This window comes from Chroicocephalus ridibundus, chromosome 3 (assembly GCF_963924245.1).
Source record: "Chroicocephalus ridibundus chromosome 3, bChrRid1.1, whole genome shotgun sequence".
NCBI classification, from domain to species: domain Eukaryota; kingdom Metazoa; phylum Chordata; class Aves; order Charadriiformes; family Laridae; genus Chroicocephalus; species Chroicocephalus ridibundus.
This window is the reverse complement of record NC_086286.1, coordinates 40,603,194-40,629,989: the sequence shown is the minus strand read 5'-3', so window position 1 is coordinate 40,629,989 and position 26,796 is coordinate 40,603,194. Positions and strand designations below refer to the sequence as shown.

The 26,796-nt window shown below is 43.8% G+C and overlaps 2 protein-coding genes across 2 annotated transcripts in view; both read right to left on the bottom strand.

Moving 5' to 3' along the window:
* Positions 1 to 6,430, bottom strand: part of LOC134512937 (protein ELYS-like) — an 8,490-nt gene extending 2,060 nt beyond the window's left edge. The window contains exons 1-6 of the mRNA XM_063328854.1: positions 6,364 to 6,430; positions 5,135 to 5,315; positions 4,652 to 4,849; positions 3,122 to 3,342; positions 2,731 to 2,834; positions 1,343 to 1,527 (exon numbers count right to left, since the gene is read on the bottom strand). Coding sequence (XP_063184924.1) covers positions 1,343 to 1,527; positions 2,731 to 2,834; positions 3,122 to 3,342; positions 4,652 to 4,849; positions 5,135 to 5,302 — 876 coding nt within the window. The 5' untranslated portion in view covers positions 5,303 to 5,315; positions 6,364 to 6,430. The remainder of the gene's footprint in view (positions 1 to 1,342; positions 1,528 to 2,730; positions 2,835 to 3,121; positions 3,343 to 4,651; positions 4,850 to 5,134; positions 5,316 to 6,363) is intronic.
* Positions 6,360 to 26,796, bottom strand: LOC134512963 (protein ELYS-like). The gene is made up of 24 exons (XM_063328889.1): positions 26,676 to 26,796; positions 25,703 to 25,956; positions 23,825 to 24,005; positions 22,809 to 23,016; positions 21,976 to 22,092; positions 20,926 to 21,010; positions 19,148 to 19,295; positions 18,365 to 18,497; positions 18,096 to 18,277; positions 17,653 to 17,714; positions 16,691 to 16,819; positions 13,336 to 13,426; positions 13,158 to 13,247; positions 12,855 to 12,995; positions 11,969 to 12,073; positions 11,104 to 11,197; positions 10,091 to 10,214; positions 9,913 to 9,969; positions 8,772 to 8,918; positions 8,493 to 8,680; positions 8,179 to 8,323; positions 7,952 to 8,083; positions 6,605 to 6,752; positions 6,360 to 6,514 (listed from the first exon to the last, which is right to left on the bottom strand). Exons 1-24 carry the CDS (start codon positions 26,794 to 26,796, stop codon positions 6,360 to 6,362), a joined length of 3,237 nt encoding a protein of 1,078 aa, XP_063184959.1.

The window sequence follows — 26,796 nt, the reverse complement described above, 5'->3', positions numbered from 1 at the left end:
TCTAAATAGCTCCACCTCGTGTTTTTATGGTGCGAACAAAAGCAGTTATCTGTTACGTATTTCCAGGGACTCAGATGGTCAAGATAATTTAATCCACGTGTAAAGATCTCTTCCCAGCCCTCTAAGTTGTAGAGCTAGCCAACACCGGCAGAAGGAAGAAGCCCCTCAAGAGCAGTCCCCAGTCTCCATAGAACCTGCTCATTTTCTTGCCTCCTGCTTTGTCAAAAGTTGCTAAAGCATCATATTATAGCAACGCGCCATGCTTCAAAACTAAATCCAAGAAATACCAGTCTGCATAAACTTTCCTTTTATGCTTACAACTCTATGAACAAGAAAGCGGTAAGCAGTTTGCCCTAAGTTTCCCAAGTCTAGAACCATCTTCTCTACAGCGTTGTCCTAAATCCCAAAGCCCAGACGAGCTACATCAGTGACTGCCTGTTTAACTTCCTCTGCAATCTGGGACACCGAAACGCATTTTCTCTTACTTAAGACCAATCTATTTGTGGTACCCCTACCTTTCAGTCTGTATTTCACTCCTAACTATTACTAATTCCTGTGACTACAATCCTACAGGAAATTGACAGTATGCTCTGCATGGTACGTGGATTCATTGTGGATGTCCCCTAAAGAACTCAGCAGCCCCAGCAGAAGAAAGAATAATGGGACAACTAGAGAATCACCAGTGCTAATTTTCACTCCACGTGAACAACCTTTAAAAAGTCCTCTTTTACGAAGTGGAGATGTTGCAAAAAAATGCTGTTGTACTTAAAAAAAAAAAAAAAAAAAAAGAGCTTGAAGTACCTGGAGTAGCTGGAAATATCTTGACACTGAAATGAACTCACTGCTGGGATTTCTGTTTATGTTAATAAGGAAGAGAGAGGAAAGGATCCAAGCACCTAAATCATTCTGAAAATGAGTTTGGTTCCCGCATCATTTTGTCCTTTCGTAAACGGCCCCCAGCATCAACAAGCTGCACTCCCCAACTTTTTGTATCATCTTTAACAATTAAACTACTACTTTGTTAAGTCAAATAAGAAATGTTTACGTTCCAGGAAACCAAATGAATGCATGGTTATTTTAAAAAATAGTTTAGACATTTGTTTGTCCTTCTACAGCTCTCAAAGGCCCAAGTTTTGACAGGTTCTATTTGGTGCTACAGGAGCAGAAAATGCACAGCAGAAAAAGCGATCTGCCCTTATGGAATGAGGTTTTCACTTGTGTTGACCAGCTAAAGAAACACAGATGGTTTTGTGTGCCTTCTAATTGTCAGTAAGATGGGACTGTCCTCAACACTTGCAAAGCGTTTTCTATTTTGTAGAAAATGGGAAAAGAGTTTACTTACAGTCGTTTCCTCAGTTTTAGGAAGATTGAGAGAAAGAGTTATTTCTTCCTGCAGAAAAGGAACATTTTCTTCAACTTCAGCTGCTTCCTGGTTCTGGTCTTCAGGTAAATCCACACACTTCCCCTCGAGGCGATTTTCTGAATGAGTACTGACCATGTCCTCACTGTCAAGGATACTTATCACAGCTGGAAGAGATTTTTATAATTTAAACTCAACTGCTGTATAAATGACACAGTTGTAAGCAACAAGAAGTAACAGACGGAGCAGGAGCCAACAATGGTAGTCTCCGTCCTGCCACCTATATTGAGCTTCCTCCAAAAAACTAGAAGCCAGAACTATCTACCTGGTGAAGGAAGCAGCCCCACAATAAATTAAAAAAAATACTAAAAAAAAAAAGGAAAAAGAAAAAAGAGGAAAAGGAAAATCAGCTGGCAATTCCATAGAGAAGAACAACAAGAGAGGAAAGGGGGGCTGGAAAGGCACACTCATAGCGAGCTCTTCTTCACAGCCTGAACCCCGAGGATGCATCGTCTTTTGACGCAGGAACTCAAGCAGCAGATCCCTGTCCTGGTTTCAGCCAGACGGACTTAATTTTCTTTCTAGTAGCTGCTGTCTTTTGGATTTGGTATGAGAAGAATGTTGAGGAATGTAGATAACACTGACTGTTTCAGTTGTTGCTAGCTAATGTTTATATTGGTCATGGACTTTTTCAGCTTCCCAGAGAAGCTGAGGGACCATAGGCACCACCAGGGGGATATTCCATACCACAGGCGTCATGCTCAGTACATAAATGGGGGTTGGCTGGGGCGGAGGGGCGGGCAGGGATCCGCGATCACTGCTCAGGACAGGCTGGGTACGGGTCATCGGGTATTGTATCGTTTTATCTTGTATACCCTGTTACCATAATAATTATTATTACCACCATTATTATGACTTTCCTCTTCTGTTACTGTTCTATTAAACTGTCTTTTTCTCAACCCACGAGGGTTTTTTCTGTCCCCTCTTCTCCCTACCCTGCTGGGGGGAGTGAGCGAGCGGCCGCGTGGGCCTAGTTGCTGGCTGGGGTTAAACCACAACAATCCCATACCACACAAATTAGTAGTGGTGCACAACAGCCAAATAAATACTGATCTCTCCCTCTAATATTTTAAATTCTACCAGTTTTCTCAATATCTTTATCAAGAACTGGAACATTCGCTATGCGCCTTCTACAAGGACTTTGTTTGAGGAGGGTTTTTTCTCTACAGTTCAATGAAAGTTGGCAGTAACATGCTAGTACTACCTCAGTCTGAGACACCTCTAGTGGTATGGCCGACTACACATTTTACTTCAGGAGTCCAGCTACCTCAACTCACATAACAGCTCCAACGCACTGTACGTACACTCACCGTCTGTCTCCGGGGATGCAGAAAGCTGTGCATTTGGTGCAACTGCTATGGCTTTTTCTTCGGACGAAGAGGACATTTTGGACTCCTGGTAGTTTGTTTCACTTCTTGAACAGAAAAAGAGAAATGCCTCGTTAAGCTTCAAAACAAACCTTGCACAACTTTACAAATGACTAACATTCTCTCAAAAAGCAGCTGCAGCTTTTAAAGCATCTGGTGAGAAAAGGGCTTCCCTTTCCATAAACAAATAGATGCTAATTGAGCACGCAGAGAAAATAGAAATTAAGTGTATAAAACACTGCCAGAAAGTATTCAAACCCCCAAATAAACCCGCTTATGTTACAGGAACCTCAGGTGTAACTTTAAAAGCTACTCCAAAGTCGTTTGGTCTGACCTGGCAGAGATGTTACTATTTTCTTTGCTGACATCCATTTTCTCCAAACCATCTCCAGGTATGCTTTCTGAAGACTCTTCCGTTTCAGCACGATCATCCTCGGGATTGCTCAGAGTCAACAGAGTTGGTTTAGCTCTACTTTCCGACCAAGCATCCTCCACCACTCCACGATGATGATGCTCAGACGAAGGTCCAGACAGCACTTTAGCATCTTCTGTCACCTTTTTTTTTTTTCCAAAAAAATAAAATTGACAATCAGTAACACGCAAATGCTCTTTGTCAAAGCAAGAAATAAAAAAAAAGGAAAAACAAACTGATATACAGTATAAGGATTACAAGTGTCAGCTTAATCATGGTGCTACAAAATTAATTCTTATTCTGGCACTACGTTAGCCTTTGAAGCCAGCTGTCACAATTAAGCATGCTTTTGACGCCTCATTGAGTTTCCACGACCTTGGGGGATTAGGATGGAGTGAGTCTTGAAAGAGATCGCTTATACTGTCATCTCAGGGCGGTTCATTGGGTTCACTGCTGTCTCTTCAAGAAGAGCAGGAGCTTTACGTACCTAAAATCATAACTCAAGATTTCCCTTTCTTTACCTTTGCATTTTTCAACTTGGACGCACCGCTCAAATATTCCACTCTTCACTATGCCCGGAGCATGGAACGAGGAAATTCATGTGCTCACGCTACAGTATCAGTAAGAACTTTGTAGAGGAGAGGGAGCCTCTTGCTATAATTGAGTAGCTCTTTGTAACAGGCAATAAAAGGTATAATAAAAACTGACTGTGACAATTTGTTAGTACCTGTACGGAAAGCTCGTATGTGTAGACACTAGCACGTGCCCCTGTTCTGCCCCTGATTTTGGTACGTTACTTCGACAACTGCAGGACGAGCTGAATGAGGGAATCCAAGCGAGAGAACAAAAGGAGGAGGGGAAGGGGACAACTTTCAGGTGCACCAACTTCCTTTGACCACTATCCGAATGCTACCCCTGGTGCAAGGCAAGAAGCAAAACTGAGCACCTGAGGGCTGGAGAACAGACAGCGCTACAGCTCTCTTCATCCGGGGTCTGTTTTTAACGTCCCTTTAGTAAATCCAGCCTTGCAAAAAGAGAGACTAGAAGGTAATGCAGCTCATGACTACGCTGCTTTCAAAGGTGTTTAATTCACCAAGTTTAACAAACCCAAACACCTGGCTCAATCTATATTCCTTTCCTGCCTGCCATACCACCCCTTCATAAGGTTTAGCAGGAAGCTGAACTAGCAATCGGGAACACTCACAGCTCCTAACGACACTTGAGTAAAAACCACCAAGATCACTGGTATGTATTATGAAGGTGTTCCTGCAGGCAGGTGATGCTACAGAAGGTCTAACACAGCCGTTTAGGACCAAATTCAAGTCTGCCATTCTGATGTGCAATTCCAGGTCTCAATTTAAGGAGGCAGGCAAACTCTATAAAAATCCAAATCCAAACACAGTCTATAAAGACTTTAACTGGAAAAAGATCACTCACTGCAGCCCAACTTACCCCAACAGTCCACGCTGCATTCGAGTTCTCCTCCCTGAATGATATCCTAGGCTCCTTTGCTCGTAAAGGAGGAGTGACCGATCGTCCCGGAGACGCGGAGGGAGTAGCTAGGGGAGTGGTGCGAAGGCTGGATCTGAGAACAGACCGAGGAGTAAACCCAGGAACACCAGAAGCAGATGTGGCCAAAACTCTAGCTCTCTAGGAAAAGAAATAAAAGCACTTAATTTAAAACCCATTAAATGTTCAAAACAGAAGGCTTCCCTTGTCAAAAGTAAGAGTTTAAATTACAAACCGAGTTTGTACCAGCAGGGAGGATGTTTAGCCTCTGCACTGCTCTTTTTCCAGAGGTACGAAAACCTTAACGATAAAAAAGCTTTTTATGTCTACAAGCTTTATATAACGATAAAAAAGCTTTTTATGTCTACAAGCTTTTGGTTTGGTTGGTTGTCACTGGTGTGTTGCGTTGGTTTTTTTAATACAAACCTTAACCACAGGAGGAGTGGTAAGTAAATTCAGCTCTGAGCCTCCTGAAAAATTATTTTGTGAGGTGGAACCATGCATATTTGATCTCGGTGGGCTGGATGGCATGAACGAAGTGGAAGCTCTGCACGGTGACTGTGCTGCAGAACATGAAGGAACGGGATGGACCATCAAATCAGGCAACCTGTTAAGAGACACGATTTTTCCAAAAGAGGAAAACAGATAAATCAATGGGGGCAAGCTCATGCTGCGTTCGAGAAATCTGACATGACACAGCACAAAAACATTCAATCAACAAGAAATATGGGTAAGCCCTCAGCTGTTCAGCTGATGTATCAGGCCCAGGAAGAAGTTACAGGCATTTCCTTTTTGTAATTATTTCTCTACATTTCACACTTAATTTCCCAAATCACTGCCTCTGAGGCAAGAGTAATCCCATTTCAAGCTGCACGAGGCATGTAAGTCCCATGCCAGAAGAAAATGTATCTACATTTCTGCGCTGGGACCACTTCCAATTCTCCACTTAGTCGTGTCCCTAAGTTGGCCTTTTGGAAGCATTCATTCTGTGGATGTACTATAGCTGGAACGCTTCCATGAAGATTTCGTAACTGGCGTCCCAACAAATGCATTGCGCCACTCTGCACCAGGGAGAGGATGTGTTATGGCTGGTGGTCCTGTAGCTCGAGGTCTAGAATTAAAAGGAAAATGTAACTGACTGTCATTCCCCTGAAGTCCACACGTACCGGAACTCAAGTTCATTTGACCACGCCACTCGTAGGAAAGTCATCTGACAACTACGAGCCTCCTTCCTGCTCTTTATAACTCTGCCGAATTTTAAGCAAAAAGGGCAGAAACAAAGCAGACACTGGGCAGGAGGTGGTAAAACAGGACTATTTGATCCCACAATCAAGTCTATCAGTATCTGTACACCCATACCTTGATGGTAATCATAGTCTTAGTTTCAGCTACCTTAAAACCTGTAAACACACTTCCCGGAATGTAAACATATATGTATTTGCATAAATGAGATTACCATAGCAGAAAAACTGTCTCTCCACACAGTACTTCTCATGCATCGATTCGTAAATGTTATATATTAAACGTGCAAAAAAGCCAAAGAAAATTTTATTCAGGTGCACCTTCCCTCCAAACACTCACGTGGTGTAGAAGGATTTTTCTCTCTCTCTCCAAACAAGGAGATCAAGACTAAACGTTGTCAAAAGGCTGTTTACCTATCAACTTGTGAGAAACTGGTTTCCTGCTCATTTCCTTCCCAGACTTCTCCAGTTTTGCGCAATACAGCACTGAGGAAATTTTCTCTAGTACACAAATGTCCTGCATTAGCTGGGTTTGTTACTGTGGATAATGGCGTTGGTCTTGAGACTGGAAAGCAAGAGGGGAAAAATATCAGCCTGCTGCCGTCAAAGAGGTGGGTGGTTAGTTCTCCACCATATTTCCCCTCCTAAAAGTTACCTTCTCTTACGACCGACGCAGGCAAATGGTAAGGCTTGGCTCTCTCTACGGCCAGCTTCCTTTGAATTCGTGGAAGGATCTTGCCATATTGGGGTAATGCAGAATTTCGGGCAACTGCCCTCTCTCTCAAGCGAGGATCATGATCATTCTGATGACGGAAAAGCATAAAGCAAAACTTTAACTAATTACAAGAAGTTCCTTGCACAGACCTCTCCGTGCTATTTCGCATTAGTGAGCAGATTTCCTCTACGGGTGTGGGAAAACACTTCCACTGCACAGAACAGCGGCAAGTTCTACCCATCCGCACACACCGATTTCACCTGGTACTTTTAGCAAAGTGGAAGGAAGACTGGAATAGCAACAGAGCCTACAACTTGAAGTTAAAACAATGCTGGCACTCTGCAGAACCTTCTTCTGATAACACCTGTTATCACCTGCAATTTTCTGATATCACCTGCAATTTGCAAACGACTTACTACATAGCAGGCTTTCCCTTGTTCTTCCTGAAACGCCAGCGCCCTGAATATACGGGACAACTGGAAATTACCCTGGACAACATGATGTGAAGATTAAAACAAGCAAGAAAAAGCGACCTACGCACACCACCTGGCCGCATGACAGTTTTCAAATGCAGGACCTACGACTTCCAAAACCACCTTAGAAGTTTGAGTCACTGGAAAACTATGATTCCAGAAAACAGCAAACGCGTCACAAATCCAGAACACAAGTTCATGTAACACAAAATGTAATCTGGCTATTTTGAGAAATAGAGGTTAGACAAGAATTTTTGTCATAGAAGCCGTGAAATGAAAGTTGTGGTATTGGAGAGCACACTGTAACTCGCAGAAATTAAAAAAACAAAGAAAACCCACACAAATTTAACCTGTGGATTGGCACCTAGCCTGCTCTCAGCTAGAAAAATACAGTTGCGTGCAAGACACAAGCGATGACATACAACCTACTCGTCATCCCACAGGAAGGAGTGACACAAACAACTTCCAGTAATCTAAGCCACGCATAACATACGTATCTCAATCACGGAATGGTAAGACTGGCTGATGGGAAAGATACATGTTTATTCCTCAGATGCAAACAAACTGTTCTCAGTGGGGTCAACAGTGGTGTGTAACATTTAATTTATAGCTTCATAGAGTAGCTTTGGAGTAGTGACGTATATTGGTCAACATTTAGCTTCAGCTGTAACCAAAGGTGTAAAAACTTGTTCCGAGTGTTTCAAAGACTGGTATGAAAAAAACAAAGCAGGATTTTTATTGAGTACTATCCAAACCAGTTAGTAACACCCAGCAGAAACTTGCACGCTTGACAGAACAGAACTTTCACGCTTACCATAAGATTGACATTCATGGATTGATTCAGCTCTAGTGCTGCAATGTAGTTGGCACGCTGCAGATGGTGAACTAAAAGGAATTCTTGATTCTGAACACCAGCACTGGTCCTTAAAAACTTCTCCAAACACTCCTATGAGAAAAAAAAAATCATTCCAAAAATCTGTTATGGCTCTGCCTTTTCTCTTTTCAAAGAGACGATGAACATTTTTCCTTGCTCCCACTTACTTGTTCGGTGTCTGTGAAAGGCAGCTTCAGCAAGTCTTCCATCAGGCCCATCTCCCGGCACATTTCGTACATGTGTTTTAAGAGGTCTTCTAAGTTTGCCTGAGCGGCATGTTGGTGCAACAGACCCCAAGCCTCCACCATGCACCTGTAATTAATGTTTCAGACGTAAAGGCATGTTAATAGCATAACCAAAGAGATGCCCCAAGAGTCTTGTACTCAAAGTTTAAAGGAAACTTAGGGGATGATGATTTCTATTCTTTGTTCTCCATTTTCACAAGATTTGCGTGACAAAATGGTGGGGTGTATTTCTTTACCTATTGGAGAGCAACACAGTGAGGAGAAGCTGCACTTCCCCGCTGCTTGACACTGATGGATTCATCATCTGGATATATCTGAGGGCTTGCCCATGCTCCCCTTGGCACAGGAGGGACTGAATAATTCTCTTGTGCTGCCATGACGCGGTTTTGATTGTAGCGGGATGAAAGAGCAGGGCCAGTGAATTCTGTACAAGTTAGAGATCGGGTTTTAAAATCATTTTCTAGATTATAGCTTTGTACTGCCATGTATGTCTAACTCAACTCTACCAGACTTACTTCGTAATCATTGTGATCTAGAAGCCAAAAACCTTCAACAAGCTTAACAAGTCCCCAAGGCATGCCAAAGGCAGTTGGGAAGGAGTCGATTGAAGTTTCTGTCTCACTCGGAAAGGAACGCTTGATATCCAGCAGCAAGTAAATTGTCTGACATCAGGTATCTCATTAAGGCTAATCAGTTTGTAAGACCAAAACTTTATCACATTACCTTTAGAAAAACATAATGAAGTAAGAATATAAAAGTGGTAGGAAGCAGAAAATACATTCAAAACATTGGAGCATCCAACGCTCAATTATTACAGCAAATAAATTCCACAGTTGGGTTTTTCCCTCATGTCCAGCGTCTATAAAACAGTGTAAATTGTGGCATCCTTACAGTACAGCTCAGCTCCGAATGATTAAAACTGGATTTAAACCAGTATGCGGGTCACTCATTGGTAGCGTCATTTTCTCTTTCTGACGTCCGTTTTTAGGGACATCATCTAACGAGACAGCTCTGGGCTATAAGCGTTTCTAAGCCCCTTGCTCTCTAGGCTCCCCTCGCGGGTTAGGCAACAAACAGCAAAAGCAAGGCTGTCTATTTCAGCAGCCTAAAAATTAAGTTTCTGCCCCATGACTTTTCTCTTCTCCCTGTTGCTTATTCCGTGTGCCTGCACTTTCAACGGAACCAAAGCAAGCACTGTGAGCTGCACTGGAAAACCCGTGATTTCAGCAAAAATCCGGTACTGGGAAACCACTCTTAGAAATCCTTTTGCTCTGAAACAGGATATTTTACCACATCATTCTAGTAAGAAGCAATTTGCTACAGATAGGAGGGTTTTAAAAAATTTAGAACGGTGTTTAAATTTGGAGAAAAACTAAGGGCTTTTGTTTTTATCTCCAGCATTTCTTACTAAACCTGTTTTCTCCTACCAGAGAAGTCTTTTGCAACAAAACATTTAAGAAAAAATCATCAAAAATCCACAGTACAAAGAAATAAAACAGCGCTTCTGTCTACAACTTAACGCTAAACTAAATGTTTTCACTTGCATCGTCTTTGAAGCATAAATAAAAAAATGTTACGAAACAGGTCGGCGACCAACACTGAAGAACATTTATGTGCATCCCCTGAAGGTGTAATAAAAATAACTAGAAAGGATACAATTGCGTGTTTGCAGTTTTCTTCAATGCTTTCTAGCAAATAGAGATCCAGCAGTGCCTGAAATGAAAAATTAACAGTTCTGAAAAAACGCCTGTCTTCCCTAAATCATTGGCTTTTGGGTGGGGTTTGGCGGGGAGGGCGGCCGTTTGTTGTTGTTCTCAGTGAACAGGACACTCACATGCAAACTGGCAGGCGGGTATTTCCCAGTTCCTCCTGCATCTCTCCGCCACAGCTTCTCCACTTGGTCTCCTAACTGGGAAACCATTCCATCAACCATCAAGCAGTCCGAGTCCCATTTTCCTCTGGAACAAAAGGTAGCAAGGATTTGGACAGAGTTAAACACTAATTCCAGCCTCCCGGTGTAACGGCTTTCCTCCAGTCTTCTGCTGACTGCAGCCCTGCCCTTTCATCTCCCGATGGCACAAAGCAGAAAAAGGACACTAGAGGCTCTGCGCTTCGAAGGAACACACGAGCCTGTATGTAAGTTACTTGAGAAGTAAGCCAAGGAAGATGAACTTTGAAGTCAATACCTCCTACCCTGCAGCTTCCACCTTAACTCACCTTGCAGCCTCTTGGTCACAGTGCCATCGCCGAAGCTTGGTCAGGTCTTTATTCAGTTTTCAGTACAATTTCCAAAGAAAAACCTATTATCGGCTAATCCAAGGCATGCCGCCTATGTGCTAGGCAGCTAGTCCAGGAAAGAGAGCTGACGTTAGCAAGTGACTTCTATCCGACAGCCAGGAGAGTGCGAGGCGTGCCAACTCCATGTAACTCCAACCATCTTACGAAATCACACCACGTACTTGTGAGAAGGGGACTTAGGCCAACAAAGTTATGACCCTCTATTGGTCATGTGGTCATAATCGGTCATATGGTCATATGGAGGTGACTGATCCTGCCCTAATCACATGGCCTTTTTCAGTAGTCAGAAATTATACACATTAGCCAATGAATAAAATAGACTCCCGAAAAATGATGATACCAACCAGTGGTACTAAGCAGAGGTAGATAGCAACGTTTTAACACAGGAAAGTAACCTCTCTGTTCAACAGAACACACGTGTCACTGAAGTCAAGAGTATTGCTGGCAGCGGCATTACGCATAGCCCATGCAACTGTTGAGATAAAAGCCATTCCCTTCCACTTCTGAATTTGCCGTGGAAGTGTTCTAGAGTCTTCCTCTAGCTCTTACCTTGATAAACGCTCAAGTTTCTGTCGGTGACCAGTATAGTAGCTCTCAATCAGAGGATAATTGTAGAAAGGTCTCGACAAACGCGTATCATCATCTACAGGCAACAAAGTAGAAGCAAGTTAAAGCAGTCATATCACACTTGTAAACGAAAATTTTTGCCTAAAGAGACAGAAGATCGTACAAGCCAAACATCAAGAAGCCTCCAACTCTGAAAGAAGCCAATCCTCTTTCTGCCTTTGCTAAAAGAACTCTAAGAGACAAGACTCAATTCCTTCTTGCCCCAAGTGCCGTTTCAAGGTTACAGTTCACGCAGCATTCACAACATGTAGGGTAAGCTGAAGTTCACTATAAAAAAAACCACCCAGTTCTCAAAGGGAATGGTTTCTAAACGTGCCGCGTGAGCATCTGTGAGACAATTAAGGCTGACAATGGAATTTCTAATCCATCCAACTAAAGAAGGATTTCCAAGGTGTACTTTCTCCTCAAGCAACTGATAGAAAGTTCAAAACATGCAGGTAATGCTCTCACTGTAAAAACAAGCATTCCGGTACTTGTTGTTTAATAGTACTTTGTTTAAAATCTCAAGTAGTTCAAGCTGTGGACACAAGCAGCGCCTTGAAGTCCGGGGTCCATTGCTATTCCTAAAATCCACCCAGGAAAGAAACTGCCTGCCTCATCCTACGCCGTGTACTTGACAACCCAGCAAAATCTCAACTTCACCCACAGAACTTCAGCACACCCTGCCACTGAACCAGCACGACTTCTTCCTGATGAAACCGTTACAAAAACACGGCTAAGCATGCGTTCGTGGGAGTCACTCACTGGATGGTCGCCTTGTTACAAACGTATGACAGGTCACGCTTACCTAAACCCTCTGGAAGGAGACCGGATCGACAGAACCAGATGACCACTCGTGCATACAAAGAAATGAGGCCGGTTACCGCTTGCTTATTTGTCACGTCTGCAAAACCTGAAAAAAGGCAGGAGATGATTAGCGTTATGCAATTCTGTTCATTTTCACAAAACTCCCTTCATCCTACTAAACCAAAAGTATAAAAATAGCACATTAGAAATCTTTGTCTTTGCGTTTTTCATGCTGTATCGCTTTTTATTTTAAGAAAAAAACCACTATCACCACCAAACCAAAAAGCAACCCCTATAAAGAACTAAACTCACTAAAGGCTAAAATAAAAAAAAAAAAAAAAAAACAAAAACCCCAAAGCCTGAACTACTAAATGCACGCAGGAATAAGACATCTGTTTCTCACGTAGCAGAGATTCTTCTGATAGCAAAGGGATATTCTTTTCTTTTCTCAATAGGCCAAGAACCATTTCTAAGAGAAAAAGCTGTAGAAACTCAAGTAACTTACTTTGCATGTTACTCGTTTACGCTTCCTTCGTATTGTTTAGCAATTTGCAACACGGTGTCTGCATGCAACTAGAACTTGCTAGCTAAGAACTCAAAGGAATAATTTTCAGCAATACCACATTCGGTTGCTGTAATTTCAGCCCAGTTGCCTACAAAGCTTCTCTCTGAATGTAGCCTCCCCCACCCCCTTGCATGAGCTCCACCATAAACTGTTGCCCTGAACTCCATGCGTGTTTTGTGGTGGTCCCAAGCGCTCAGCTTTAAGCCCCTTCTCCCAGCTAAATGTGACTGTCTTCCAATCCTCAGAAACAACAAAAGCCCATGTTGCCACAATTCCAAATCTTAATAAAACATACCAAAGATTTTGTAGCACTACTACAAACCTTTTCCAGTAAGCGCTTGTGCTTCTGTGAGAAAACAGTTTAAGACTGTGCTAAGGTTGCTCAAAAGCAACTGGCAGCGCTGGAGAGACCGTAATGTCTGGGCGTCAATGAAGTTGCAAGAGCCATCAAACAGCGGAACACCTTTTCAAGAATAAATATTAAATCGTTAGCCGACAGAGCAATTCCAGAGTTTCAAGGCGCACTTCAAGGACCGCGTGCAATATCCTATAGTGGCGTATTACGGAGGAAGCTCAATCAGAAAGAACGACTTTAGGTTTGCGGAATGACTACACTAGTACTCACAGATTTGGTCAAATTCTTCCTTTGTAGAGATCACTTGGTTCCATGTCCACTCAAGAACAAACCGTAAATTACCAGCAGAACTCGGCTGCTCTTTAAACAAAGAGAACAAAAAAGAAATGAATCAACAGGCTCCAACTCAAAGAGGTACCACGTAAAAAAACAACGTTCCAAGTATTACCTTCAGATATCCAATGTTTAATGCATCCAGTCAGAAGTCCCACAGAACCTGTCTGGACAGCAGCTGACAATACTGCTTCCAGCTGCTCCTCCTAAACGTAACAGACAAACTCAAATGAGAATCTTACCTACTTGCACCATGTGAACCATCAACAGTAAATGTTTCTTTCTAACTGTATACTCATTCAGACATCACAAAGTCAATCAGGACACAGGCCAGGAATGCCACGTCCTTTCTCTTAATTCCAGCCACAGGCTGGACTGCTCACTGCTCTGAGGAACACATTAACACACTTCTCCTCTGACATTTCAACTTACTGCAGCCTAATTCTAATCTTTCTTCACATGCCTCTGCATTACAGTCTTCACGTACTGAGTTCCAACTATTTTCAGAAACATCCTCTGCTATCACCTGTTACGCATTCTGTGCATGTAGGTTTGCCATTGGAGTGCACGAAGGGGGCAGAACAAATACACTGTTTGCTTGGAAACACTTGAAACTACAGCCAAGCAGTTTTCTAGACTGTGAAGACATGAAGCAGGTCTCATACCCAAAAACACTGTTAGAATTTTCAGTCAGCCAGAAAATTAAGTTATAAGTCAGCCAGAAAAGGAAGGTCAAAGAAAGCGTACCCCCTCCACGAGCAGCGCTGGCAAATTGGTAACAATGTCCAGTGACTGGAAAAAGGGAAACACTGCACCCATTTTTAAAAATGGTAGAAAGGAGGACCCTGGGAACTACCGACCTGTCAGCCTCACTTCTGTGCCTTGGAAGATCGTGGAACAGATCTTCCTAGAAGCTATGCCAAGGCACACGGAGGACAGGGATGTGATTTGAGGCAGCCAGCACGGCTTCACCAGGGGCAAGTCCTGCCTGACCACCCTACTGGCCTTCTATGATGGAGTGACTACACCAGTGGACAAGGGAAGAGCTACGGGTTCGTTTACCTGGACTTCTGTAAGGCCTTTGACATGGTCCCCCACAACATCCTTCCCTCTAAATTGGAGAGACAGGGATCTAATGGGTGGACTGTTTGGTGGCTGAGGAATTGGTTGGATGGTGGCATCCAGAGGGTAGTGGTCAATGGCTGCATGTCCAGATGGAGATCAGTAACAAGTGGTGTCCCTCAAGGATCCAGATTGGAACCAGTACTGTTTAGGATCTCCATCGGTGACATGGACAGTGGGATCAAGTGCACCCTCAACAAGTTTGCAGATGACAGCAAGCTCAGTGGTGCGGCTGATATGCCTGGAGGACGGGATGCCATCCAGAGGGACCTGGACAAGCTCGAGAAGTAGGCCTGTGTGAAGCTCATGAGGTTCAACAAGGCCAAGTGCACCTTGGGCAACCCCCAGTATCAATACAGGCTGGGGGATGAAGGGATTGAGAGCAGCCTCGAGGAGAAGGACTTGGGGGTACCGGTGGATGAAAAGCTGGACGTGTCTCAACTGTGCACGTGCAGCACAGAAGGCCCACCATATCCTGGGCTGCATCCAAAGAAGTGCAGCCAGCAGGTCGAGGCAGGTGACTGTGCCCCTCGGAGGGCTGGAGCACCTCTCCTATGAGGACAGGCTGAGAGAATTCGGGTTGTTCAACCTGGAGAAGAAAAAGCTCTGAGAAGACTTTATTAGGGGTTTCAGTAGTTAGAAGGCGGTTACGAGAAAGATGGGGACAAACTTTTTTGCAGGGCCTGTTGCGATAGGACACAGGGGTAACGGCTTTAAACTAAAAGAGGATAGATTCAGTCTAGATATACAGAAGACATTTTTTACAATGAGGGTGGTGAAACACTGGAAGAGGTTGCCAGGAGAGGTGGTAGATGTGCCATCCCTGGAAACATTCAAGGTCAGGCTGGATGGGGCACTGAGCAACCTGATCTAGGTGAAGACGTCCCTGCTCACCGCAGGAGAGGTTGACTACATGATCTTTTAAGGTCCCTTCCAACCCAAACGATTCTATGAATTTTCTGAAATAACAGAAAAGAAGTGAAACATTTCCATTCTAATAGGTTTAAATTTTAGGCTCTTCAAATACTGGATTATAATGTGGTGCTAATCCTTTAGAAGAATAATCCACAGGTATGCACAGAGGCGCGATATTAAGTAGTAGCTTGTCTCAGCTGGAGTTCTCATACTTCTTTCAGATGAAAGGATCCCTCAGAAAACTTTATTTTGTTGTGGGGGGTGATGAGGGGAGGGGAGATTTGTTTGGTTTTTTAAACACACTGAAAAGTATCTTTCCCTTCCAGGCAAAATCATGACATTCAAAGCGATTTCTACACATTAGAAGACACATGAGATGTTTCCACCTTTTCTGAATACTGGTTTCAGGCAAGGAAACACACCAAATACTGCTCACAGTGGCAAACAAAACTGCAAAGCAAGCTTCTTGACCCTACTTCTGAAATTTGTCTTCCTAACACTCACAGGAAATCCCTGCTCAAACGCATAACAAGCCTGATGTAGAATCCAGGAGGCAGGAAGATGAGGGCAGCGGGAAGGCTGCTCTCCCCTTCCTGCTGATGGCTCCACTGCATGATGACCAGCTGGCTGATCCTTTCGCTTAGACCCTGCCGGGGGGAAGAAGATGGGCTGCTCATCACAAAGGCTCCATCTCTCACGGAACTCTTCAAATGACAGAGAAAGGTTGATGCAAATGGAAAACCTATGGCAGGGGGAGTGAAGTCACTGTGGTGGCATAAAGCACAGAGAAGGTAGCGAGTGTCATGAGATAAAGGTGATTAAGGTGTTGCAGCTGCAAGAGGGCAGTCTCAGAGCAGCAAATTGGGCTACTGCAGCACAAGGCAGAGGCTACAGAGGTGGAGATCCGCCCGGAGAGGATGCAGAAAAGCCTACCGATGAAGGGAAAACGAGGGCAAGCCGTGAAGAAATTGCCAGGGAGAGCTGACAGCAGTAATCCTTTACCACAGCCCACTTCCTTGGAAGCAAATGATCACGTACAGTGACAGTGCAGCAAGCCGACGTCTGCAAGAGCTCGCATCCCAGTGAGACGCCCCCATCGTCGGCTACTGCACTGAACCACTGCTTTGAGAAACTGACAGGGATGGGGGTTACTCTGGGGGACACATGCGTTATGTTGGGCATGACCAGCACTGACTGCACGCTTCCTTGTGCGCATCTGTGTGTGGCACCGAATTAAGAGAGGGGTCTCTAAAGACAGATCTCTTAGGGCTGTTCCCGGTCAAAGTCACTACTTTGGATCTAAGGATACGGTTACTTCTGCTAGCTCAGGTCAACACCTGTATTTCAAATTGGAGTATCGTGTCTTGTAGCCCCTCCAGCCCTGTCAGACCAGATGGATGTATTTCCCCCTTGATTCCCTCATAGGCACTCACCTGACTCAAACTGGATGGCTGGACATCAACTGGTCTTGGAGACCGCAAGCCAGCTACAAGACACCTATTGTAGCTCTCCTGAATGGCTTCCCATATTGAAGGGCCAGATTTCTTCAAAAAATTCAAGGTCTGAAACATCAATCGAAAACCACAGATTAAGACAGCATTGTTATTCCGTCACTACGCTTCTGGATAACCTCTAAAAGGAAGAATCTAAATGTTCACTGACACCGTCAGACAGCCTGAACCACTAAGATGCTTTAGGTTAGCAATCTGCGTAATTAAGTCTTTTCTACCTTCTCTGTCTATACACAGGCCTTGCTCTTTCCCTCAACACTGACACAAAATACATTCTATATAAGCTAAGCTAACATGCAACTTCACGCTTTGGAAGATCCTTTCTATGCCTGTTCGTATGGAAGCCGATTCATGTTGGAAACATTTAGTGAGCTGAAACTTCACTCAAAATTATCTGTCACAATCTGTGCCGTGGCTCAGAAGTTATAATTTGGCCGAGTTTGGGAGAAAACAAAATTTTCACTCCTCGAACAGTTATGTGATTTTTCATTTTCTCCATTCCCTCCTTTTTCCAAGAGAATCAGGGATCGAAACTCTAACTCAAGACTATGCAGGCAGTTCGACTGAGGGGCAATAAAGAAGTAACACCTTTCCCCGCCTTCTACAGTGGTTTTGTTCTTGCTCCTGGAGCAACGTTGCATTCCTTTCTAGACATTCAATCCCCGATCGTGCTTCAAGAGGAGACAACGGCAGTTGTACAGTCCCAAGAGGGGACCTAAAACATTACCATTTGCATACAACTGGCGACAGGACACAATTGCAACTATGGGTGTGGATGGGCAGGATGAGCATGAAACGGTCCCTAACACGGAAAGCAGTGCAACAGAAAACTTAGGAAAGCTACATCTCCTGCCACTCGCAATAAAGATACAGTAAAAGATCACCTCCTTCTGGAAGCCGGTGCAAGTCATGTGAACGACTCCAGAGGTCAGCAAGCACGTACCATCTGCAGAAACAGGGAACGTTTGACAACCTTCCGTACTCTCACAGTTATGGCATGACCAGTTTACATTTTTTACACACCGGTATCTAGAAACATATAACTGAGTGCTTTGAGCTTCAGTTCACAGTCATTTCAGGCTATAACCAGCACCACTTCACCGGCTACATTACAAAAGCACCAAAACTCAGCCGGCTGTCAGATATGTTCCACAATAGTAAATACCTTGTCAGTACAACGTGATCAGAGTTGGGTTTGGGGGGGACTGGGTGTTTTTTTGGTTTGGGTTGGGTTTTGAATGACAAACAATGACTGAACAAGAGAACCAATGAATGGCATTTGACCTCATTTTAAGCTTATCACTCTCAAAAGCAGTGAAATACCTACCAAAGTTATAGGTGCTTGGATTAAAAAACTGCTCAGGTGGTGGATAAGAAGGAGGAACTCCCCGACTTAGACTCCGCTCATGGACCAGAATATCCAAAAGGAGCTTCGGAGAAGTCACGCTCACTACGGTATCCAGCGACCACAGTGCAAAATAGGGGCACTCATGAGGGAATTCTTCCAGCCTTAAAGAAAACAAGCGCGTAAGCTAAATGCCGACATTCAAATGAATTATTGGCAGGCATATGGAAAACTACTGAAGAAAAATCTACCTTAGTGAATCTGGCATTTGAGCGTGATACCAGCAATTAATGTCAAATACACCCAGGTAAGTAGATGGTTTTCCCTGACCGTACGTATTCACTTGCCAACTGAAGACTGAGACACTGGTGTCAGGAGACGTGACTGTAAAAGACAAGACGTTGTTTCTGACTTGTAGAAAATACGATAGATCCGATAGTTTTAAAACACCACTTTCTATTTTGGCTTCATTCTGTTCTGTCACTCGTGAAACACAACACTTCCTAAGAGTGATTACAGTAATTACGGAATAGCAAACATCTCTGTGATAGGTTTCAGTCACACTGCCCCTTTTTCTTGTCCCCTCGTCCAGATCACTGGTCAAGATACTAAAGAGAAGTGGCCCCACTGCAGTGCCCTGGGGAACAGCACTTGTGACGGGCTACCATCTGGATGCAGATGCGGACATCGGTTTGAAGAAGGGAAAAAATTCTGGTAACATTCCTAAGCAATGGAGAGTTTGAACTTCTTGTTCAAAGATGGCAGCTGGAGGAGTAAAACGACTGACCATCATCATACAAACGGCCCCACCATACATCGCGATAGCATGTCAGCAAGCATAAAATAAAACCCACTTTTTCCCTTAAAGAAGTCCCACATAACTTAAGCATCCATTTTTTCTTCGTAAATAATCCCAACAATCTAGTCTATGCAGATAGGCAAGACTTTCAGACTGTGGGGACAGAACAGCATTCGTTGCTTAGGTTCCAAAAGCACTTCTTTTAAAATCACCAAACACGGACATCAGAACAAACCTTCATTTACGCTATCCTCTCCGTCAACGTCGCTGCGGAATTTTTCGACAGTCTGGCAGCTGATTAATTTAGTATTCATCTGGCCTCTCAAGGGAAAGACTCCACCCGTGAGATCTAAACTGAACTTTTCGCCACAGTATTCCAAACCCTGGGGGAAAAAATCAGAGAAGAGAGCAAAGGTCATTCTAAGATAAAAACATACATTATGGCTAAATATGAAAGACAGTCTAACAGAATAGGCTTATTATACTGTGTATTTCGCATGAGCCTATTTCTGATGGTAAATAGAAACTACGCCTGACATGCAAGAGAATGCAGTGTCAAATCGTAACGGGTAAGTTTGGCTGTAAAGGCTTTGCAGATCTAAACATGCTTTGCAGAATTCCTTGCAACATCAAGGTTTCTTTAAAAAACCTAAATATATCTCTACAAAGGGATATCTGAAATAGTGCAACACACATGCATGCAAAGCTCTTGGCTCTGCATCTTGACTACAGAACTCATGATGTTAGAGAAGTCCCAGCAAAAGAGCAGTAAGCCTTAACTGAAATACCGGCAAGGTAATACTGAACAGCAAGCAAAGCCCTTCTAAAACTAAAACACCCAATCCGGGTGCGCTGCTCCTCTAGAGCAACGTATGTTTCTGTCATAAAAACCCTGCACATCAACAAAGATAAGGAGATGGCATCCAGCACGCCATGAATCCCTGGAAGATCCTTCTACTTGGTCACCGTGATAGATAATGCATTTTAAAGAAATTTTTTCCAAACACCTAACCTCTATCTATGCAAAAGCAACAGTGCCAAATGAGGAAGCACCTTTCCTACACATAAGCAAAACACTCAAAAATCTAAACCAATCCAAAAAAAATCAAAAGGCACAGTCCCTACAAAAACCAGAGTACCACGATACAAGAGTCACCCCTGTTTCGTTCCATAGCTATTGAGAATATGCAAGAGAAAGTACCAAATCAGGAGGAAAGACTTGCTCTGAACTAAGATTACTGTCCCCTCAAAAAGATTTTGGAAGACTTCCAGGCGTACAACTGAATGGAATTACACATCTAACAGATGCGCCTTGTCTCTGTTAGCTATCTGAGATACAAGGATACCTCACATCTGTATTTTAAACGCATCCTCCTTGGAGCCAGATCTAACATTTAGGTACACTCTTCTGACCAAATTACATATTTTCCTGGCTTTAAGAGTAGATTGAATAGGTCACCCAGCCAAAAAGAAGAACGAGTTATCTTTACAGCTACTAAGTGTCAGGATCAACACTGAAGAGACACTGTAGGTGCATTTCATGTGAAAAGTCCGGCTGACAAAGCGCTAAGAGAAACCAAGAATATAAAACTGAAGATCAGCAAAGACTAGAGTATGACTGTATTTTAAGAAAGGGAGAGAGACAGAAGCTTATTCAAGTCCGAAGCTTGGTTAAACCAAGCGATTCAAGGCCCAATCTTCTCTTCCTACATGCCATTCATTTGGTATTTCAGAATAATTTTATTTGCAAAAGCCGCTTCCTCTTCAGGAATTTCATTTATACGGGCTCTTTGCAGATGAATCTAGCTGGAACACACGACACTGCAGTATAAAATGGTACGCCTTCTTTCCAAAAGGTATGGACAAAGGCCGTGCCCAAGAAGACTCAGCAAAACATGATTATTTTTTCAGCCAGCTCTGAAGGTTGATGGTAAATCTCACCCCTGTAACTCAACTGATACTCCCTTAGAGAAAATTACTATTGTCTGCTTTTCCCACGCGTGCACCTCTTACCTCATACATGACTTGTCCTGAAGCCACGCGTTTTCTGTCACCAAACGCTAACTGCAGCAGGTGTAAACTCACCACATCACCTTCACTGAAAAAGGGATAAATTATGAAATTTGGTTACAAAGCTGCTTTATAGTCCTCACTGTCGTGTTAGTAGACCTAAATGTTTTCTTAATAGCATGCTCCTGCTGAAAAGAACACCACCTCTTCCCAAAACATGATCACCGGCCACATTTAGCCACTGAAACATAAAGGAGGGTGTTTGGACACTAACAGCTTCAGGGGCAAAAGCCAACCGTACAATTGGAAAGCTGTAATATGTTGTATGGACTAAGAATTGTTGGAAATAGTTCTTCACAATGAAGAGTTCTCCATCAAAACTGCTTTGAAGTCAAATTTTAAAAGACTGCCACTCTACCAACAGCTGAGCTGATGGAATCGCTTGCTGATGCAGACAGAGAGATCTCTCTGCCCTTCCCTTACCACCAAAGTTCCCCTCCCCCTCTTGCACACTCTGCACCCTTCCAAGTCCGATTTGATTCAGCAGAACAGCAGGAACCCATTGGCTTTTCTGCTGAATCGTTTTCTGCCCGGGGAGCTGCACTGGCTCACCAAGGCTCCACAGACTGCTGACGCTGGCACAAGGCCATCGGCAATACTGTCACCGCCGCCTTTAGGGGCGGCAGGCTGTTGTGTGGGCACGTCTGGTGTTCTAGATCTGCAGCCTCAACTGCTCCTAGTGGTATTTTAATACCACGGTGTGACTATCAAACAAATGATGAAGCGGTCATCGAGGAACAAAAGCAAACCATTTGAGAATGCGAGCAGAAGAATATGGCCACTGTTGCTGTGCCTTCCGACAGAAGGCAGGAACTAGTAGGTCCCTCTTCACGTCTGGTAAATCCTGTAAAAATTGCATTCTAAGTTTAACACCTTCCGTACCGGAAAGAATCGCAGACACACAACAAATACACATGTTCAACTGTATGGGAACAAATATCCTTAAAAAAAAAAGAATTAATTCATTGGCTGATAGTTAAAGTTTTTATTCACCTTTCCTGCGTAGACTGAACAGCCCACAAGTAGCAACAATTGCGAGGATCATTCTCAGGCTCTTGAAAAGTGACAGCATAGACAGGAATCCTCCCTCCTTCAAGCTGAGCGTGGTGCCTACAGATTTAGGGGAAAAAAAAAGCAAAACGAAAAAGAAAACAAAAGGTGAGCCTAGTGGCCCAAACACAGGTAGTTTCTCGTTTCTTGGACTACGTCAAGCATTGTTCTTCCTGACTTCTGAACCTTATTTGTACCTCCACACTCTACTCTTGCCACCTAATTATTCCTCCACTGTCTATTTATGCATCCAACAGCTTCTGGGGAGTCAGTGCAGATCTGCTGAAGTGAATCCCGACCAGAAGTTAGCCAAATATCTCAGGTGAGATTGCTCTTTCGGCCAAAGCTGACATGCAGGAAAGAATACATTTTTCAGGCACAGGTCAGCCATTGAGTTTTCATGTCTCACTAGTTTCACCCTGGACACTTTAGAGAATATCGGCACCAAAATCACATCACTGACATACTTCAGCCTTTCAATGGATGCCCCAGTTGCAGTAACCGGTTCTGAAAACCCCAGGAAGCATGCTTCCCACAATTCCTCAATCCACAGGCACAATAAGGAAAACAATCCTAGTCCACTGGGGAGAAGGCGGACCACTTCATCCAGGTATGACTGAAAAGTTATGTCAGAAGAGGATTTCTGAACGTGCCAAGATTATACTCATACTCATGTCAGTCCCTGAAAAAGTTCTCTTTACATCCACATGCTTCCTTAAGCAACAAATCGAGAGCCCCGCACCTCCAGGCATGGCCAAGTGTAAAGGCCTACTTACTCTCTCTTCAAAGTTTTCATATTCCAGAGCGACAGGTAGCCATCCGAGAAACCCACAACGAGCTGGTTGCTTCTGCTTATGTAGCACAGGGCTGATACTGCTGTTCCGGAAGCATTTTGTAGTTGAAAACAGAGATGTCTCCCTTCGCTGGTCACAGTTTCTCTTCTTTGTGCAACTTCAGCAGGATTTTTAGTGACAACTTCTAGATCTACACACACAAAACCAAGCAATAAATGAATACGTTATGCCATTTAGGCTGCATTTTAGGCACTGACGTGACAACCCCTATCATCTAATGCTACCGTGCCAGGCAAAATAGCCATTTATGCAACACTTTTTTTTGCCATTTCCATTATGTATGTCTTTGAACAACATAAGAACTCTCGGATCAGACAAGTATTCTCACTCACGTTTGAAAGCTAGGTAAAAGCGTAACCTTAATAACGTAACCAAATTCTTCCTGGACTCTGAAAAGCAGGAGTTTGGGCCTCGTGATGAAATTTGAAGTGGCACCTCGTGTTTGAAGTGGCACCAATTGCTGAAGCTGCTGTTGTAATAGCCAAAACGGTGTATGCAATCTGAGTACACCTATTCGAGATTTCATTCATCCAAATGCATGGGTGTTGGTAAGTGGGGTTTATTTTAAAAAACAAGCCCAAAATTTGCCCCAAGTCAATTAACACAAGCAGAAGAGCATTCCCGGGAAACAGGGCTCCTCCAACACAACTTCCTACCAGGCGGCCGCACCGGCTCACGTGGCAAAATTCCTACACCTCTCTGGCAAGAATCATAGTGGCACAGGGATCTTGGTGGGAGGGGGCATTTACAACACTGCGAGGAGCAGTCAGACGCTCCCAGGTTTAATCAGGTCAGGACTATACGATGTCAAACTGCCACCTGTAACCAGTCGTCAGAAATGTCTGACACAAGGGTCTTCAAAGTGGGATGCATACTGTTTCGTTAGAAGACAGAAGTTTTCTTGCGTTTAAATTCATGTGGAAAAACTGCAGGCTTACCCAATGCTTCGATATCGTTCTGAGTGCAGGAGCAATCATCCAAACTAAGGTCAACCAGAAGCAGATGGCCAGCATCTGTAGCCACTGCTGCCACCCCAAAGAGCCATCGCAGACTCTGATGGAGGTGCTGAGTGCTCACGCTGGGTCCTCCGTGATTCGCTATGGGTTCTATAGCGGTTACCTACAGGAAAACTACAAGTTACTATTTGAGCTCTTTGACAAGCTCAATAGAGAAAGTAAATACAGGAGCATCAAAGCATTGTTTGCAATTAGATCAAGAAAAGAGACAAAGACAAAAAAGCCCCGTACAAAAACCTGTTACTGCCTTCCATTTACTAGATTTCCTGCGGGTAAGTGACTTAACTTCAACTTAAATGGGACATTCTATTAGTACAGCTTAGCAATTTCCATTTCCTACTTCGCAGTAATTAACTGGAGGAAAACACAGAAAATCAGTTATACGCAAGAAACTTTATCGTATTCAAGGGGCTTAAGACAGACAAACACAACTACATCGAGGTCTCCCACCGCTCACAGCCCACCAGCACCGCGATACAGTCTATGCCTTCTTTGACAAACGGGCGTTAGGATAAATCAGGGCTCGAGAGTCAGACGAGGCAGCGGACAAGTTGCATGGGAGACACACCATTTCCATGGGAGTGAAACGTATTTAGAAAGCGTTGAAGGGAGAGACCAGCTTAGTAAAATTCACACTAGTCCGCATTTAGAAGAAAAGTAACAACCACATAAAGGAAAAGAAGCTTTAAATGCACACCAGCGCTTTCACGAATGTTGAGAAAAATGTTAAAAGCCAGCCTAAAGCAGCAGCTTCTCAGATAAAAAGGTGACTCCACCTAAAGGAGGAAGCGCACACTGCTCTCTCACGTGCCCAGCAGTCTGCACGCAACTGTCTCACAAGGCGAAGACAGACCTTTCAGCACACGTTGCAGCACATCCCAGGACAACACTGACTGCTAGAGCAGAGACACGAGCACACAAAGACTCCTGCGCTAAAGCTGCACGTATTTCTCTCTCTCAGTCACCCCAATACGAATGCTTACTACTAGTCATCACACTGTAGCATTACAAACAAACAAAACTCCACCTGTATTCTAGCAAGTCAAACCAAAGCAGCTGATGGAAAGCTGGCTAAGAAGTTAGTTAGTTAGTTGTTGCAGATTCTAAGATGATAAAAATGAATCTTGATGTTCTATTGACTGCCACCGATTCTTGTTTACATTAAGATAATGAGGCTAGGGGACACACATCATTTGAGTTTCTGGGTTACAGAAGACAGAAAACATCAGCAACATTACACCAGTGTGTCCCATCTACACAAACACACTAGTCAGAGAGCAGAGATTCAAGGACTGCAGGCTGAAAGGTGACCTCCCAACAATCTGTCAGATAACTCACTAGAGGCTCTTTTTTCCTCTCCTAAGTCAACAGAAAAATGTGTTCTCCTCAGCCTGCTTGCTAGGCTGAGATTCAAGGCAATGTGTCGAAGTCATTTACAGCACAACTATGGAATTCTGAGCCATTTTAAAGACGGTATTTCTGATGGAAATCAAGCAATTAGGGCCAAACAAAGGTGCTTTTCAATGCCTTTTTGCGGAAGGAGAGAATCAGGTAACTCTGTGCTCTACAATAAAACCAGAAAACTTGTTTTACTCTCAGTAAACTCCAACAATAATGGCACATTAAGCCCAAGATTTTACAGCAACACCGTCTTGACTGGATACTCTCAAGTGACAGGATGTTAACGCACGATAGAAAAAATACCTCCTACAAAGAGACGCTCCAAAGCTTGTCCTAAAACAGGCCTACGCAGCACCTAACAACATCAAAGCTTCGTTTCTCCAATTAAAAGGTACCTACCCTCCCGGGAAGAACAACTGCTTTAACCACTCTTGAGAGTCCAAGGTCGTACAGACAGAGAACGCTTCCCTCTGCGTCTTCCAACCCAACCAGCAGTCCAGTTCTCTTCTCCCAGGAAAACTCCTTCACCACACGAACAGTGGGAGGCTGTTCATTGACTCCACTGAAACGGTACGCAGAGAGCCGCTCTCCTGTCACACAGTTCACCACCTCAAGGTGAGGACCACGTGCCAACCACGCCAGGCCGTTTCTCCCTGTGAGAGAAAAGAAAGAGGACTGAAGCAAATGTCCAACGGAAGACTGAAAACAGCTGAAAAAAAATCACAGTGCCTGCCCCTTTCCTTCAATAAACGTACCTAGCAGAGGAAGACCGACCTACCTCATTCTAGTCAATGATTCAAAATCACCCGTTGAAATCCCCAAGCAATCCCTCCTAAAATTAACCAGCTTGTTATTTTGCATTTGTACTTGTCATTCCCGCACCGAAGAATCTGGGTTGTTTGGGATAAAGATGACAAGGTCCTGATCGACAGCCTTTATACCATATTCGCCTTGGTTTTGCTAGAAATGATCTAAACGCATATGGGAATACAAGTCTTAGAGCGTAGAGGAAGAATCGAAGGCATTTTGTTTCACTGAACTACTGCCAGCCCAAAGGAAGTATGAGCTCAATTCCTGCATTTACACTCAGGTAGATAGATTCCACCTGGTCTTAACAGAAGCCTAGACCTCCAGATAGGCACCCAGCTCTACTGTCACATCACCTGGAAAGTCCACTTCAAAGTTTAACTATACTCACGTTTTAATATTAGCATTTGTCATCGCTGAAGCACCCTTTTTGTTCTCTCTCTCTAAACAGGATGCCTCTTAACAGCACCAACCTGACACAGCTGATACGATGACCTGAGGCTTCAGGTAGCCTCCAGGCAAGAACAGCTTTGTACCGAGACCAAATTTAAAGGAAAATGCTCACCTCCAGAAAACCTCCCGCACAGCACAGAGCCGAGGGTTCCCTCATCTTCCCCAAGTGCCTGAAGAGTCACCTCTGGAAACTGCAGCAGACTGCTTGTTACCTCAGCTGTTAGGTCTTGCAT